This window comes from Schistosoma haematobium, chromosome ZW (genome assembly GCF_000699445.3).
Source record: "Schistosoma haematobium chromosome ZW, whole genome shotgun sequence".
Taxonomy (NCBI): Eukaryota; Metazoa; Platyhelminthes; class Trematoda; order Strigeidida; family Schistosomatidae; genus Schistosoma; species Schistosoma haematobium.
The window spans coordinates 62305581-62323586 of record NC_067195.1 but is presented as its reverse complement, the minus strand read 5'-3'; the positions used below and the strand labels follow the sequence as shown (position 1 = coordinate 62323586).

Genomic DNA, 18006 nt, shown 5'->3' with positions numbered 1-18006 from the left:
GATAGACGCTTAACAAACAGTAGTATATTATCATTTTTCTTAATCTCATAAGCAAAATTTACGGTATGGTGATCAGTGTCATAATATCATTAAAGAGAGAAATAATGCGATAAGTTGCTCCATATGATTGTACTATTATTATCATTATTGTTAAAAATAAACTTTTTTACCGTTGGATTTTGTAGATGGCGTCAAAATTGATTTCAGACTTAGAATATTGTTAAAAGCAGTATTAGATAACAATCAAATCTAGTAGTTATGGCAACTAATGAATCAGTAAAACTCTTCTGAAACAAGTAAAAGCAAAGCAATTCTCACACGAAAAAAAACTGAACCTTGGAAAAATTTAAAAATTCCTTTAACAATATTATAACTATAATCAATGAGTTTATTGTTTAAAATGAATTAAAATTTAGACTGTATTTCTTTATTCAATATCATTATTTTCTTTTGGTTAGCTCTATAACAATTTTCTGAATATCTCCACTTGTTGCTACTGAGAACTTTGTTCAAAGTATGGAGTGTACTCACTGTATGAAAATCCTATCATTTTCATATTGATTATCCCGGGTTAAATAACGATAAGTGTTTAAACAACACCGATAACGTTATTGTCTTTTTTATTTAAAATAAAATTTATGATTTATTATTATTTTTGGCTACTACAATCTATCAATAAGTAGATTTTATCTAATTATTAGAATTTGTCACTTAAATATTTTGATATTTCAGTATTAATAATGTTATGGTGAAATTAGTGTGAACAATCGAAGCGATATATATTAAATTCCATTGCCATTAAAATCATCAATGCTGAGATACTGATATGTCGAACTTATGTGTCATATACAGGAAGATTCATAGACCGTGAATATTATCGCCAGTTACTAACTGAAAATATTATATACCAGTAATTATAGGTAAAATCAAAAGATTCTTATAAAACCATTGAATATTACCACAAAAAAACATAGACCCCTTATAAATTACAATAATAAATAATGTATCTATCATTCTCGTATGAATTAAATGTGATAATAATCACTATTCAATAGATATTTGACAGACAGATTTCTAGCAACAGGTTAGGTCCTAAACTTTCAGATAAAGAAAGACGGTTATATATATATATAGACATGTTGATTGGTGAACTTCAGTGTACAGTATTACTACTCACAAACTTTTCTGATATTTTGACTGAATTACATGCACTAATTACAGATAACATGTCAAGAAATAAACTCATTCAAACTAAATTACTTTCAATTAGTTAAACTAGGTATTGATAAATATAACTGACTTAGTTTTTAAAATAGTGGGAAAAAAAACATTTAATTACTAAAATCATCAGGTATAGTTAAAATATAACAATTCAGATTTATATTATATTTCATATTAGAATCAATATCTGAAGGAAATATATTTGTTTGCCAGTATTAATTGATTAGTTTCATAATATTATGTTGTCAAATGATGTATTATGTCGATTTAAGTTTATGTCATATCCTCAATAATTTTCTAACAGTTCATGCCAGTATTTTGTTATAGCTTAATAACAGTTCATTAATTTATACTAGTTGTTTGAACTTTCGCATTGATATTTAGGACTGCAATCAATCAGTCGACCTCAGAATATGAACTTCTTGTGAGGATCTCCTATATATCGTTATCAAGCCACGATCATTTCTATAAGTTGACATAGTTGTTGGCTATCGGTAGAATTGTGGATGCCCATTTTATCGTAATGGAGCTCGTCAACTCAATACATCTGTAGTAGGTATATGGGTTCTGACCCCAGAAAGGATGTCAACCCTGAAATGCATGTTCTTCCGTCTGACGAGTCATATGTAGAACGAAACGAGAGTCTTGGGTCATAAAATTAATCAATATCCAAATATATGTAAAAAAATCCATTCATTATTATTAATTTTAGTGGGCAAAAGTAATCTAGCTACTTATTTTCGAAGTGAATGTGATTCAAATACATGTATACACAGACACATATATATAATGATATATTAAAACTGCGAATATTTAGCCGTTAGGTTATCTTGATAAATACGTTTTGTATTAACTGATGCTATGTGACTCCTTTTTCAATTTATCTACAGTTACATTAAATGTAAATGGAAAACAGAACAAGAAAAAATCATAAATTTAAAATGTGTAATCCACTCTTAAAGTGCCTACGCTTTGATATAAGTAAAAAGTCTTCAAAGGTTCGATCAAATGTCTGCTTCTTATTCGTCAATGTACAGTAATGTAGGGAAATAGTCTAATTATTCCTGTTTTTAAGTATACATCAGTAGTGTATACTAAATCATTATAACAGTTTACTACGGAGATATATTTTTAAACTTTTTATCAAACAATCAATACTAAAGTATTTACGATAATTAGTTAGGATATGCAAACTTTTTCAACATTATTCTCGTACTAATACTTATATACGACAACCATATTCTACTTGTCCAACAAATATACGAATAAAAGGTTAAAGAACACTGATCAGAATAAGTATTTTTGATAATTTAAAATTATTTCTGTGGAAAATATTCATTACTTAAATAGGTTAAAAGTTATATTTTTTATTAGTAATATACAAAATAGTTGAATTCACGAATCGATTAAAGCTAGACTATCTTGAAAAACCTGGAGCGACTGAACGGCTGTTTCGTTCCAAGGTGGTCTAGCTTTAATCAGCTTATAAATTCAACTGTTATATTACTAAAATCTCCGTAAAACCCCTTCATGACATATATATATATATATCGTGATAGTGGTTGAATTTGTTCTTATAAATATGAGATAAATGTGTTACATTCTTATATTTCCGTAAAATCATATCTTCCTTTGAATTCAAACAAACATGTATTTATCAGGTATCAGGAAGCATAATACTTAAAATTACATGCTCTTTTATTTATAACCATTTAAATTTGGACCAGTTAATTGAATAATATTACAGTGTTCACGGGGTCTGGAATTCTCTATTAGGATAGGGTGGCTAGGCAATACGTAAGCACTAGTGAGGAATTCTACATAAAAAATGACAAGGTAGAGTGTTCTCGAACTTTTAGTATTTCTATTTAGATAAAATCTAACTGAATTAACTTATTCTTTGAAGAGTACTGCTTGTGATCAGAATTTTCTGAACGTATATATAACCCAGTAGTAAAACAGTCAACTCAACAAAACAGTGCGATATTTGAAAGCCAGAAATTCATCACAATTCTAATAAATCAATTAAATTAAGGATTGTCTGTTAAACAAAGCAAACTTTTATTGATCGTTCTAATTTCAGATTAAGGGATAATTCTTTCAATGACTGATTACAATCTAACTAAACGAAGAACTGATATGTATTTTCGTCAAAATGGCTCTCGCCACTAATTCTGTTCTATTGATCAGATATGTTAAATCACAAATTACAGAATAAAATGGTTTCATCTCTTTCAATTGGTGATATCTATATTATTATTGGCTTTATTCAATATCATATTTTTGGTACAATGTAAAATTCTCAGCATAAAATATTTCAACAAGTTTCCTTTTCTTATTTCTTGAGCGACCTCTGCGATAAATATTGGTTGGTTGGCAGTTAGATGTTAGCAGTTCAGGAATCGACATCTGATTAATGTGTATTATTTTCGATGCATATTGCCAGCGACCACGATATCTCTGAATTGTCTCTTTTGTAACTTGTATGGCAAAATTTGGTTAATGATTTACAAACGCAACTGAATAGTTTTTGAGATCAATAGGCATAATGAAGTGTTAAAACAAACAATATAACACATAACTTGTTGAAATATCTAAATGACAAGCCGCCTGCTAGCGAACAATTACTTATTTCCTCAATGTGTAACTAAAATTAAAAATATTTTGCTCTGTTTTGTAATTATAAGTACACATTCAAGTAACAGATTTATGTACTTCAATCGATCAAACTATTCTCTAAATTAACCAAATGAAGCATATATTTTAAAAAAATGCTAACAAGTAAGTGTTGAAATAAAACATACACATAATCTAATCACAACTACTTCTCTCTTTTTTTGATGTTAATACATTTTCAGAAGTTTCCAAATGAAGTTTTAAGTACTTAAAAAGTAAATTTGTTCAACAGAATGTATAATTTCATTGTGTGTTATAGTGATATTGAACTTATAAAAACTACGGTTATCTAAACGAGTTGCTCTAATGCTATCCAAAGTAGCACGAAATGCACTTGTAGGATGGGGATCTCACGGATCTAGAATCATCAAAGCATCATTCAAAACAAAGAAAGAGGGGATCACAATGAATATTATCCAATGTTATGCACCCACCAGTGATAGCAACGACGAAATTAAAGATCAAGTCTACGAGCGGCTGCAGTCAATCATAGAGAAGTGCCCAAGAAACGACCACACCATTCTGATGGGACATCTAAAAGCCAAAGTCGGAATAGACAACACCGGATATGAAGATATCATGCGACAACATAAACTGGGAGAGAGAAACGAAAATGGGGAAAGATTTGTAAATCTGTGTGCATTCGACAAATTGGTCATAGGAGGCACAATATTTCCACACAAACGTATACACAAAGCTACATGGATCTCACCAGACCACACCACAGAGAACCAGATAGATCATATTTGCATCAACAAAGAATTCCGAAGGACAATGGAAGATGTTAGAACCAGGAGAGGTGCTGACATAGCTTCAGATCACCACCTAGTTGTAGCCAATTTAAAACTGAAGCTAAAGAAGAACTGGACAACTGGACAAACAGCACTACAAAGGTTCAATATAGCCTTCCTTCGAGATACTGACAAAATCAATGAATTCAAGATAGCTCTCAACAACAGGTTCCAAGCTTACAGGATCTACTGAATGAAGAAGAAACTACTATGGAGGACAACTGGAAAGGTATCAAAGAAGCATTAACTTCAACGTGTCATGAGGTTCTGGGCCTCAAGTAGCATCATCATAAAGAATGGATCTCTATTGAAACACTAAACAGGATCAAAGAAAGAAAGAACAATAAGACAGCAATTAACAACAGCCGAACACGAGCAGAGAAAGTCCAAGCAAAAGCTGAGTACATAGAAGTAAACAAGCAAGTGAAGATGAGCATTAGAGCCGACAAGAAGAAATACGTGGAAGAACTAGCAATGAAGGCGGAAAAAGCTGCAAGAGAAGGAAATATGAAACAGCTTTACGATACAACGAAGAAACTAGCAGGAAAATATAGTAAACCAGAGAGACCGATCAAGGACAAAGAAGGCAGGCGAATCACTGAAATTCAACAACAGCGGAACAGATGGATAGAATACTTCGAGGAACTCCTGAATAGGCCGGCTCCAATGAATCCACCGGACATCGAAGCAGCACACACAGATCTTCCTATAGATGTCAATCCACCAACGAAGGAAGAAATCAGAATGGCCATCAGACAAATCAAGAGCGGTAAAGCAGCAGGACCCGACAACATACCAGTTGAAGCACTGTAGTCAGACATCGAAGTAACTACAAGAATGATTCACCTTCTATTCAAAAAGATTTGGGAGGAGGAACAAGTGCCGATGGACTGTAAAGAAGGACACCTCATCAATATTTTAAAGAAAGGAGATCTGGGCAAATGGAAAATCTACAGAGGCATTACACTACTGTCAATGCCAGGGAAAGTCTTTAACAGAGTCATGCTGAACCGGATGAAAGATGAAGTAGACGCCTAACTTCGAGATCAACAAGCTGGATTCCGTAAGGATCGGTCGTGCACTGACCAAATTGCGACACTACGCATCATCGTCGAACAATCAGTTGAGTGGAACTCGTCACTGCACATCAACTTCATTGATTATGAAAAGGCATTTGACAGTGTAGATAAAAGGACGTTATGGAAACTTCTTCGACACTACGGAGTTCCTGAGAAGATTGTCAACATTATCCGGAACTCATACGACGGACTACAGTGCAAGGTCGTGAATGGAGGACAGCTGACAGATGCATTTCAAGTAAGGACCCGGAGTTAGACAAGGATGTCTAATCTCTCCCTTCCTCTTTCTTCTGGTGGTCGACTGTATTATGAAGACATCGACATCTGAGGGAAAACACGGCATACAATGGACAGCTCAGAATCAGTTAGACGATTTGGACTTCGCAGATGATCCAGCCTTTCTATCCCATGCACACAATATAATGTACAAAACAGCTCATATGTTGAAAATTATCGATAATGTTCCCTTCTGGCTAACAGGCTATCAAAATATCAGAATGGTTTTTTTCAAATTCAGTCTTTGGGAAATGAGCATCTAGCTTTTTAGAAGACAATTCACAAATTAGTAAAAATTAGTAAATTTATACTTGTAACGAATAAATTCACAAGGAAATTATCGGTATAGGGTTGTGGAGATTGTTTAACCTTTTACTGAGATCATGATTTCTACAAGCCTATACTGTTAATTTTCATGTGTTCACTAGTGACCAGCTTTGAGAGATAATTCTCAGAGTTCTAGTGAGAAGCTGTAGCCAGTGGAGTTCATCCGTGGAGGGTATAAGGCAGTTATCCACCAAAAACAATGGAAGACAGTTGCTCAGTATCGTAGTTTGGCTGGAGTTAGACATTAGCACCACTGGATGCCAGCCCAGTGGTCTAGACTTTCAGCGTTCTCCCCACAATTTCGAATTTTCTGTGTTCGACTCTCGCTTGCTTGGTAAACACTTACTGCTGGTGATTTTTACACCAAAACGAAACGACCACCCAGTCCTCTGAGGTCTTGAGTGGTGATCTAACACTGATCGCTTTATAATCTCAATATAAAACCTCATTAGGAAATGATTACCTGATCTTCTATAATCAGAGCTATCCATTCAATTCACAGTTTCAAATAAAATCAGATGTCAACAGATTTAGACTATTCTGACAATCTGAGTGAATGGATGGTGCTAACTTATTGTTAGATTTTTAACGCATTTACTTTATTTGTATTTGAAAAATAAAATTTAATCATTGGAATATTTTAGTAAATTTTAATGAAAACTCCATCGAAATTGTAACTACAGTTTTTAGATTCGTTCATCTCCTCTTTGCTTTTTTTATTCTTCAGTTTACTAGTAAATAACTGAATAAACGAAACGTACTCTTTTTAATCTTTAATTATACTATATCAGATCACATTAAAGGACCCATAGTTGTGGGTCATGTAATAGCACTTATCATTTTTGACAGCAGTAAACAATATCTGGGACACAAGTTTTCTTTCACCCTGTATTCATAAAGTAATATATCATATGATTTCATGTCGTCTTTAATAATAATGTCGATTGCAGAAACATGTGATGATTAACCACTTGAATCATAAGAACTTCGAACATTTGTTAGCTTAAAATTTACAAATCAATAAGATGTTCAGCAGCATCGTGTTCGTTGTTTACGCAACAAACTATCTTGTTTTTACCAGTGACATTTCATGAGATTAGCAATATTTGCATCGAAATAATATTTGCTAAGATGAAGCTTTCATGATCATACAATATTATTATGTTTAACTATATCAAGTATTTTCGCTTCAGTAGTTTATTTGGCTTACTTAATTGGTTAATACTGGTCATGGTCAATATTATCAATACATGGGTATGGAGATTGTTCAGATTTGATTGAGATCATGAGTGGTTCTATATTAGTCCACTTTTGAAAACCTGGGAGCACTGGACGGCCGGTTCGTCCTATTAAGGATCACCTCAGCAGTGCTCGTCAATGATCCCGCACTTAGAACTCAAGCTCAGGACCTTTGGTATCGCGCGCAAGCGCATAACCTCTACTGACGTTAATGTCTAACTTCAACCAATCCACCATGATCTTTAGTGAGTTAATGCTTCACAAGTGACACGGTTGAATCCCACTGGTCATGGCTTTTCAATAGAACTCCAGGAAATATATTTTGAAGCTAATGACTTGTGAGCACATGTTTTTCATGGTTGTCTAACACCGAACCATCCATGATCTCAATCAATAATCAGTATTACTGTATTTTGTCAAGAAGACGTCACATGTTGGTTAGATCAGCCTTAATGAAGTACTTTTTGCTACTTACCTGACAAGTCTTAGGATAATGGTTTCAGCACGAAGTGAGATTAATCTAAATTCATGCTAAGAGATTAAAAATCTAAAACACTGGACTACGGAACTGAGAGAAATTTATCAAACTTATGCAATTTCGTTGTAAAGTTTTCTAGTGATTTCAAACGATGAAATAATAAGACCATGAAGTAGTAGATTTTTGTTACTACTGAACTAAGCAGTTATCTTTAAATATCTCACAGTTATGACATGTTTTCTTCAAAAAACGAAGTTACACGCATTTGATCAAACATATCTAAGTTAAAACACAATCTACATTAAAAATCCCTAATCCCCTCATTTAATTTATATCGACTAAAAAATTATTAGAACACAAAAAGTGACATTATTGAGATCAACATTCAAAAGCAGAAAGTACTATATAGCTATTTTGTCCTAGTGTATGTTGTGGACTCCCTCAGGAATAAAACCTGAAACCTTCTTATCCTTTTGTGGTCGCTCAACCGTTAGATCACTAACCTGTCATTGAATGGCTTACATATCTATCTTCAACCCTCAAGAGATCGACGATTCACACCTCTGAACGAGTCCGATAATGGTACGAAACAGCTGTAAAGTGCTTGCAGATTTTCAATAGTTTGCTTAATAATCTCAATAACACTCAGTCAATTAAATTAATTAGATTTTTATTATTCTCTATAGATTTTACCGACAAATATGGTCAATAATTATTTATCTAATTTATTAAATTACATAATTTTAAATGAATTTCGTTAATCAACATTTAATCTCAACACTGAAAACAAATGAAAATTAATGACTATAAAACCCTATTGATCATTTTATTTACAGTAGAATACGGTTATTATTTTATGTATGTTAATTTATTTACAAACCATTATTCTTTGATGAAGAAAAAAGTTGAAAAAGGACTAATTTTCAGTAGATGAACATGGCATAAATAAAATATACGTTTTAATGTATTCAGATCACGGTAGTAACATTGAGAAGGTTGATTTAAGAAATTGTTATATATTTTTAAATCTATTTCGACTAGTACCATTAGTGGATCCAAGTTATGATATAAAGCTTTCAAAAAAATAAGCAATAACATAACCATAAAATAACATGGAAAGATTGTAGTTATGAGTTGTAAACATTTTCAGTAGTGAAATCTTTAAATCTATAGAAACAATAAAACTAAGGCATACTAAGCATATAAATGATCTCAACCATTGGAATTACTATAATATCCACAAAACCCTTTCTAATATTAAATAAAAATTTGTTTGACAAAATTTCATGTAACACTATAAGTAACAATTATTTCTAAAAACGAATAATTCAGCATAAATAAACAAACTTAACAACTACGAAGAATAGAATAAGAATTCATTGTTAGTAATGCAAATAAACACTTATCTGAGGAAGTTTTCATAAAAGGATTTATAGGGTTTAAAACGAATACAAGTAACTTTGAGAGTGTTCTATAAAACTTTATATGATCCAGGTGACCATATTTTGATATGAGTATGTAATACACTTTAAAATTATTTTCTCTCGTAAGTTCAACTATGATGTATGGCTTTTAACGCAGTTTAATGCCAATAGTCCACCGCATAAATTGAAATATAAATTTACAATGTACTTTGTATTGTTTGTTTGAACCTTATCATTGATGTTTAGAACTTCAGTCGATCAATCTCTTATTGGCATATGTGCATCCGGTACGGATTGCCTCAATATTGATTTAAGTTACAAGCATTATTAGCAAAGATGGATGGTGGCTAGCGGTGATATCCATGATGCGCGTTTCGTTCTATTTGGGACTCGTCAGCTGGATGTACCTGCATCGATTGCAGTCCTAAACATTAATGAGAAGATTCAAACAACCAATACAAAATGAATTTAAACTTCAACTCATCACACATGCTAGTGGCTATCTGAACTCATTAGCTAAGTGGATAACGTGATGGCTTTTGAAGCAAATAGTACTGGATTCGAGTTCCGGAGTAAACACCTAATCTGGGTATGCGGGTACATCCAGCTGACGAGTCCTAAATGGAAGGAAATGCGCATCCTGGATTTCACTGCTAGCCACAATCCATTTGTGCTTATAATGAATTCACATGTGTTTCATTCAGAAATATTAGGATAATGATCTATCCCTTGTATGCGCTGATCATTGCAGCTTACTGATTAGTGACTAGAATTATGGTGTTATTCATCATGAGTTTGGTCAAGACTAAAAAATTATACTAAGAAAACACATTATGAATCATGTAATCTAAGTTTGAGGTTCCCTATCCGTTGTTATCAATCACCTAACATAATCATGCTCTTCTTTTCAACAAGCTTCAACGGTCATTATGCTTATTTAGAATGGAATGAAAAAACGGATAAATTGAAAACTAATTTGTGCTGATACCACTTGAAAAGAATAATCAGAATTGAATTACTTCCCTTATCTTTTTAATTATCATTTTTTGAAATAAAAAAAATCGGTGAAAATTCATGTTATCGTTTGCCGCTTTAAATAAGTAACCAAAGGACATTTCAGCGTTTAGTTTATTCCATATGCCAATTTCAGTTACTCCTTTTAGAAACGACTTGTAGCCCTTGAAAATAAAAAAATTCATCTATCAGTAAGGAGTTCTGGAGATTGATGGATTTCAATAAGATCACGAACCGAGACCAAGCGTTCTTACGACATATCGAAGGTCCTGGGTTCGACTACCGTGAGTGGGGTCATAGATGAACACTACTGGGCGATCCCATACCAGTATATAACAGCCGTCCACTATGTTCAGGTTTACAGTGGCCGTTTAATTTAGGTTTGTGATTTTAATCAAATAATTCAGTTGTTTTCTATCCACTTCGCAATCAATTTATGCACATTGAAAACCACTATTATTGTATCTTGACTTTTATTTGTTTAACAAGATTTGTACGCATCACATTTTTCATATTAGATACCTTGTGTATAACATACAGCACTTGCAAGCATAATATTTATCATTCACAATGAGAAATGTTGTGCATTAAGAAAGCTGCTCGTGACGTAAGTTTATTATACTACATCAATTTTTTATTTTGTAATGGCCACTAAATTTGACAACAAAGTATCATAGTTATGTGAGTATAGATTCTAAAAGACCACAGGTTTAAAGGCTCTTGGCAATACGTAGAGTAAAATGTTAAGACAGTTCATTTAGTGATTAAAATACATGTGTCAACTAAATAAGAATCCGATCGTTAAATTCATGAATCAATTAAAGCTAGACCACTGTGGAAAACCTGAAAGCACTGGACGGCCGATTCGTCCCTAGTAGTACACATCCAATCTCAGTGACGCTCGCGAACGCTTAACCTGTAGACTACTGGGTTAATATCTAACGGTGTTAATGTCTAACTTCAACCAATAGGAATCAACAGGTACTTAAGACTTTACTGTAAAGACTCTTGACAATAAAGATCTAGAAAATTCAGTGATTACAACTTTCTAAACTTAATGATTTATTTATATCATCGAAATTACAGAAGAATTTTATAGAGTTTGTTACTGCCATAAGAAGCCACCCATGTAAAAGATATTTATGCAAATAATTATTACAGATTGTAAAATTGATTTGAAATACTTAGAATTAGGAGCTTTAATTGTTGATTATAACATTTTATTGTCTATGTTCTTCATTTACACATGAAGTACATTTTTCTTCAAACTTTTGTTAATAAGTTTATTATTACATTTCATATACTATAAGTAAGCTATATAAAAACACTTTATTAATATAACTCGTTTATTATTATCATTTGAGGGAGCTAAATGATAATTAATTTCTATTAATCAAACTTGTTTATTGCAAACTAAAGACATAAAATTTTCAATTATTCCAGTGATGCTTTAAGTTGAATATTATTATATAGTGTAGTATTTACTCATGATTACAGAGTTATACATATATAGTAAACAAATTACAGAGAATTTCAATCATAGATGATTTGAAACAAACAATCAATTATAATAATAAATTAATATAACTTACCTATTCTTTCTTGGAGCCATAGACGTATCCACATAGTTTTCAGTATCATTATTTTGCTCTTTTACAGACATACTCCAGTTTGAAAATTCCAAAAAGAATAATTTAGTTATTATGTTAACACAATTTAATAAAGATTTGTTAAGTGTTAAAATACTTTAAATACTGTAACTAGGTATTATTATTATTATCGTTCATAGAACTAAGTCACTTTCCGATTTTAATATATTGTTCATTTAAGAAAATGATATTATCATCACTCCTAATCATTTCATCAACAGAACGTTGAATGGGAATAGTCCTATAGAAGTTGGAATTATTATTAGTAGTAGTACCACATTATCTTAATAATAAAAGTTCAACATTTAATCAATAGACTGTTTTATAATGTAACTGTGAAACTAAAAATGCACAAGTAGGTTAATAAATATTTTATTGAAATGACCAATCAGAATTATCTATTGATTAAATATAAGAACGAATAAATATCTTTTTAGTATGAATTGGTTTCTTTAAGAAACGTTATGATTTTACAATTAAAATATTCCCAAAAAAATCCTCATAAAATGTTTACTAAGTGTTATCAGTCATAAAATTGTTTGGATACATGTGTTGTTTAGGTTTTTTTTCTTTAAATAAATTGCCTAAAGGTAATTTATTGTATGAATATAAATTTGCAGAAAATAAACATGGTAATTTCTATCACAGTTACCATATTTTCATTCATTAAAGACTATAAATTGTGTTAAAGAATTTTGTTTTCTTCATAGATTCATTTATTTATGTACTATATAGCTTGAATAGAAATCCCATCTATATCATCATTATAAACAACTTCAATAAATTTTATTTGGTGTTTTACATATGGTCAAATTGGAGGTTAATTTGGAAGCATTTAGTTATTTCAACTAAAATAAACACATGTTACCAATAAATTAAACAATAACTGAAATAATTGAATAGTCAAGAGAACTTCAAAGTCAGGTTTATTTTCAGAAACTATTCCACAGATTGTCAAACAGTTTTAGAGATATAAATCTTTACAAATAATTTGCACAGAAATATTGTATAAACAAATAAGGAATCTCAAAGTTTCTTTTTCATAACTTACTATTATAACTTTATAATAAACTTAGTTTGTAAACTGTTGTGTAAACTAATGAATGATATTTTTAAAATCACCAATAATTATATAATTTCAGTTTGTTTCAAAAGCCCATTATGCTAAAGTTCTTTATACAGTTTGATCAACATTTCCCTTGATGAAAACAAAAATTCGGTAATATTGATAATTTATTAAAAATCAAATTAATTATTATCACTTTTATTCAATATTATATTTTTGGTACAATATAGAATTCTCAGCACAAAGTATGTCAACAAATTTGCGTTTCTTACTTCATAGTCGATCCTGATAATAAATATTGAATGATCAAAAGTTAGAAGTTAGCATTTTAGTCAATCGACATCTAAATAACGCATATTCTTTTTGCTGCATATTGCCAGCAACCACGATATATCTGATTGTGCCATTTGTAAATTGTATAACCAAAGGTTGTACACAATCATGGATAGTGGCTAGCAGTGGAAACCAGGACGCACGTTTCGTCCTATTTGAGACTCGTCAGCTGGATGTACCTGCATCTCAGAGTTGATGCTCACTCTAGGACTCGAACCCAGTACCATTCGCTTCAAACGCCATTGCGTCATCTACTCACCTACTGTGTCCTGATAGCCACTTGCTTGTGCAATGGGGTGAATTTAAAATCACTTGGTATTGTTTGGCTTGTATCTTCCCATTGAGGTTTAAGACTGCAATTGATCAGTCTGTTATTGGCATATTTGCATACTGTGCGTATGCTTCGATATTACCTCAATTCACAATCTTTTTTGTAAGCAATGATGGATAGTGGCCAGTAATTGAATCCAGGACACGCGTTTCGTCCTATATCGAGGCATATGCACAGTATGCACATATGCCAATAACAGACTGATCAATTGCAGTCTTAAACCTCAATGGTAAGATACAAGCCAAACAATACCAAGTGAAAGGTTGTACACTTTTCAGAAATACACTTGAATAGGTTATGCAATTAATAGCCATAATGATGTATTGAAATAAACAAAATTAGATAACTTGTTGAAATATCTAGATGAAAGGAACAGGTAGCTCAGATGTTCAACCAGTAAAATTAAAATATATAATTAACAATATTATATCGAAAAATCACAGACTGTTTGACCAAGCATCAAATGTTACATATTTTATATAAATATAAATCATCATTCTAAACATTCACTGATCGTTTAATTGTGAATAAAAGCAAAGTATTTTTTATTGATTTTTGTTAAATTGCCATTTAATATAAAGTATTTCAATAATATGAAAATAAATCTTTACTAGTATGTCGATATACAGAAGTTAAATCATTCGCTTTTAAACTGATTTCAATTACAAAGCAACAAATATTTACAAGTTGAAATTCTAAAAGGTCATCAAAGATAATTAACTATAGTTATGTTAGTAAACATGAAGGTTAACTTACATAAACCTAAACTCAACAAATGTAACATAAATTTGAACAATCTGTTTAACAACATAAGTGACCATGTTAAAATAACATTTTTCATGAAGCTTTAATTCTAATGTCTGAATGTGAAACACATGGATTTTTGAAATGTAAATTAAGCTATTTTAAATTTTGAAGGAATTTCGATAGTAAATTTTTGCGCTCAAAAAATCCTATGCTTGTGAATACAGTAATTGCAACTGATAGAATTTGATTTATGTAAAACTAAACAAAGGCAAATTAGCATCTTTACCATTTTTTAAAATGTTTATTACTTAGTTTCCTAAGGTTATCTATCCCTAGTATATCGAAAAACTATGGTCAATGCCTGGTCAATATCAGTTCTAAATTAAATCGTTTATTCAAAATCCAAGTCTTTAGAAATTCATGTGTAGTTCTCAAATTTGCAAATAGTAAAGCTTCAAGATTTTCTGAAGTATAGATGAGGTTAGTTTGTACATACCAAGCTATGAAGTACACTTTTAGATAGATTACTAGCATTTAAGGTGTTTAAGAAAAAAGGATTGACACACATAATGCCCTGTGAAAAAGTGGCTCACGGTCAAAACTTCATAAGGCACCCAGTGATTACTATTCTACCTTAACATTTGATTCGAGTGTTTTTTTTCTGTATACAAGTGTTTGTAAGTTTCTTCATCCTCCCTGAATACAAAGTCACTTGATCAGGCAAACGACTCACTTTATTTTCCGTTTAACTGATAGTCTTTTTCATTATCTCACTTAAACCACTTTGACTAGTTCATTGACAATAACTTCTCTATAGTTAAACTAATGTTGACCCTGCATCCATACCTTAAAGTACCGTCGTGATATTAATTAACATACTGAAACACATTTATTTTGCTCCTAAATCTTATAGAAGGAATTACGACAAACGTTGTTGCATAGTAAGAAGCGTTGTGATCAATATAATAGGTAGATGTAAGTTGTTTATGCATTCGTATGTGGGTGCAGAATGTGATGTAAATAAAATTTACAGCCATAATTTCTCTCTTTTTCCGATTAAGATACCTTTTGCTTTTGCTAAATAGACCAAGTATTTGCTCCCGATGACTAAGTATATCAGGTTTTTCTCCATTCATTTTGACGAATTCAACACAGCTAATTTTACTTTCAGTTAACATTTGAATTTTAAAGGGAATATTCTGAACCTCATCACCCAACCACGTTCAATTCCTATGGTTTAAAAAGCTTTGACCATAGTCTCCGAGTCATTTACATTTCATTCCCCCTTAATTTGAATGGACCCCTCACCACACGTTTATAAATGCATTTATCATGTAACAGTCTTTTCTTTTTTCATCCACTTCTTTGTATCAATGAGGATAGATTGGGTTTAATTTGCCCTAGAAGTATAGTGATTTTCGTCTTCCAAACTTTCAAATACTGTTAGCTTTTGTAAGTTCTTGTCAGGAAATGCAATAGCTGCTGATTCGATTTATCGTTATTCTAGTGAGTTTCAGTGATGGTTCTAAAACTGTACACATATTTAAGTTGTTCTCATGTTGATTTTGTTTCTTTTCTCAGCGAAATGTTTCCCACTGTGATTCATTATCAAGCGTTGTGCTACAAATTCTTATTTTTCATGTCTGATCATTTTGTTAGCTTCAGACGTGTAAGCAGATTTACTGCTCTGTATTTTAAAACAAGGAATATTTGAACAAACAATTGTTTTCAATATTCTGATCATCAGGCTCTACAGTTATAAGTCCATAATTATTGTGATACTTTACAAAGACTAAAATGAGGCACACATTAATGAATTTAACAATGTTACACGTTAAAAATGGTGAATGTTTGTATTTATTACAGCATTAATAGTTCAATATTGTGTTATTTGTAAAGTGGAAATGTCATTTAATAAAGGTCAAAATGATTTGTAATGTCATAATCAATATAGTAGTACTATAATAAGAAATTAAGATTTATTGATTGAGATCACGAATCGATGAATGTTAGACCACCACTGAAAACCTTGTTGCGAAATTTGGTGGATTTATTGAAGTTAAATATTAATACCGTTGGATGCCGGCTTAGTGGTCCAGAGGTTACGCGTTCGCGCGCAAAACAGAGGGTCCTGGCTTCGAACCCCGCGTGTGGGATCGTTGATGTGCACTGCTGAGGAGTCCAATACTACGACGAGTCGGCCGTCCAGTTCTCCAAGGTTTTCAATGGTGGTCTAACAGTCACCGATTCATGATCTCAATCAAAGCTCAACAATCTCTAAAACCCCACACTAATAATATAAGAATTGTGTGAATAAAATGTATAGTCCGAGAATTTTGTGCTGTTAATCGATGTAATAATAACAGTAATAACAATAATAACTTTGTGTGAATATAATATTTAGTAAGAGAGGTGTTATGAAGAAAATTACGATAAAAAAAGAATTCATGTGTACTGGGAAAGATGAATGTTGAGATTAAGAATGATATGAACACAAACAAAATTGGAATGGGAGGTAAGAGGTTCTGTATTTCATTTCACATTTTTGTTAATATATTTGCGGTTGTGATTACATATTTCTCAGCTTAGCTTTGATGAGAGGAATATCGCTGATCTACTTTTAAATTTTTGATCCAATAAAAACTATTGATTGGAAAGTCCTACACTGAGATGAAAAAGAGATAACGAAAGACTTAACAGAGAATTATAATGGACCACATCAGACGCATTAGGAAAAATGATTTTCTAGATATTTTTATAACATTAGAATAATGTTGAGATATATATTTTCCCGACCTTACGGTAATGTATTAATCATACATAAATCAGGCTAGGACTATGATCATTTACAGAGCGCGTTTCATAATATATTAGTTGTCATCATACATGGAATCATGTATATGATCTCTCTATAGTTCCTCAAGAAGTACTTGATTTGGACGACAGAAAGACCTCAGTATTGAGTAATATAAAATATATGAAGATTCAAATAAATGTGATTCTTCATATATGTTTAATTGATGTTGATTCTTTCAAATGACTTTAAAGATACGGCATTTTAACAGAGTGCAACTCTTTTTTTTAGTCTGTGTGGTGATACATTCGCTAGATGTATGATTAATAGGTAACACAAAGTACAAAACAGTAGTTCGATTTAATGTAATGAAAAAAATATTTATTACCAACTTTCTTCTAAACGTCAATGGGAAGATACAAGCCAAACAATACCAAGTGAATTCAAATTCACCCCATTGCACAAGCAAGTGGCTATCAGGACACAGTAGGTGAGTGGATAACGCAATGGCGTTTGAAGCGAATGGTACTGGGTTCGAGTCCTAGAGTGAGCATCAACTCT

The 18006-nt window shown here is 31.7% G+C and overlaps 1 protein-coding gene across 1 annotated transcript in view; it reads right to left on the bottom strand.

Annotated features, from left to right (window-relative positions):
* MS3_00010450 (uncharacterized protein) overlaps positions 1-12501 on the bottom strand; it is a 92147-nt gene extending 79646 nt beyond the window's left edge. The window contains exon 1 of the mRNA XM_035731827.2: positions 12118-12501. Coding sequence (XP_035589793.2) covers positions 12118-12188 — 71 coding nt within the window. The 5' untranslated portion in view covers positions 12189-12501. The remainder of the gene's footprint in view (positions 1-12117) is intronic.
* Positions 12502-18006: the final 5505 nt, after the last annotated feature.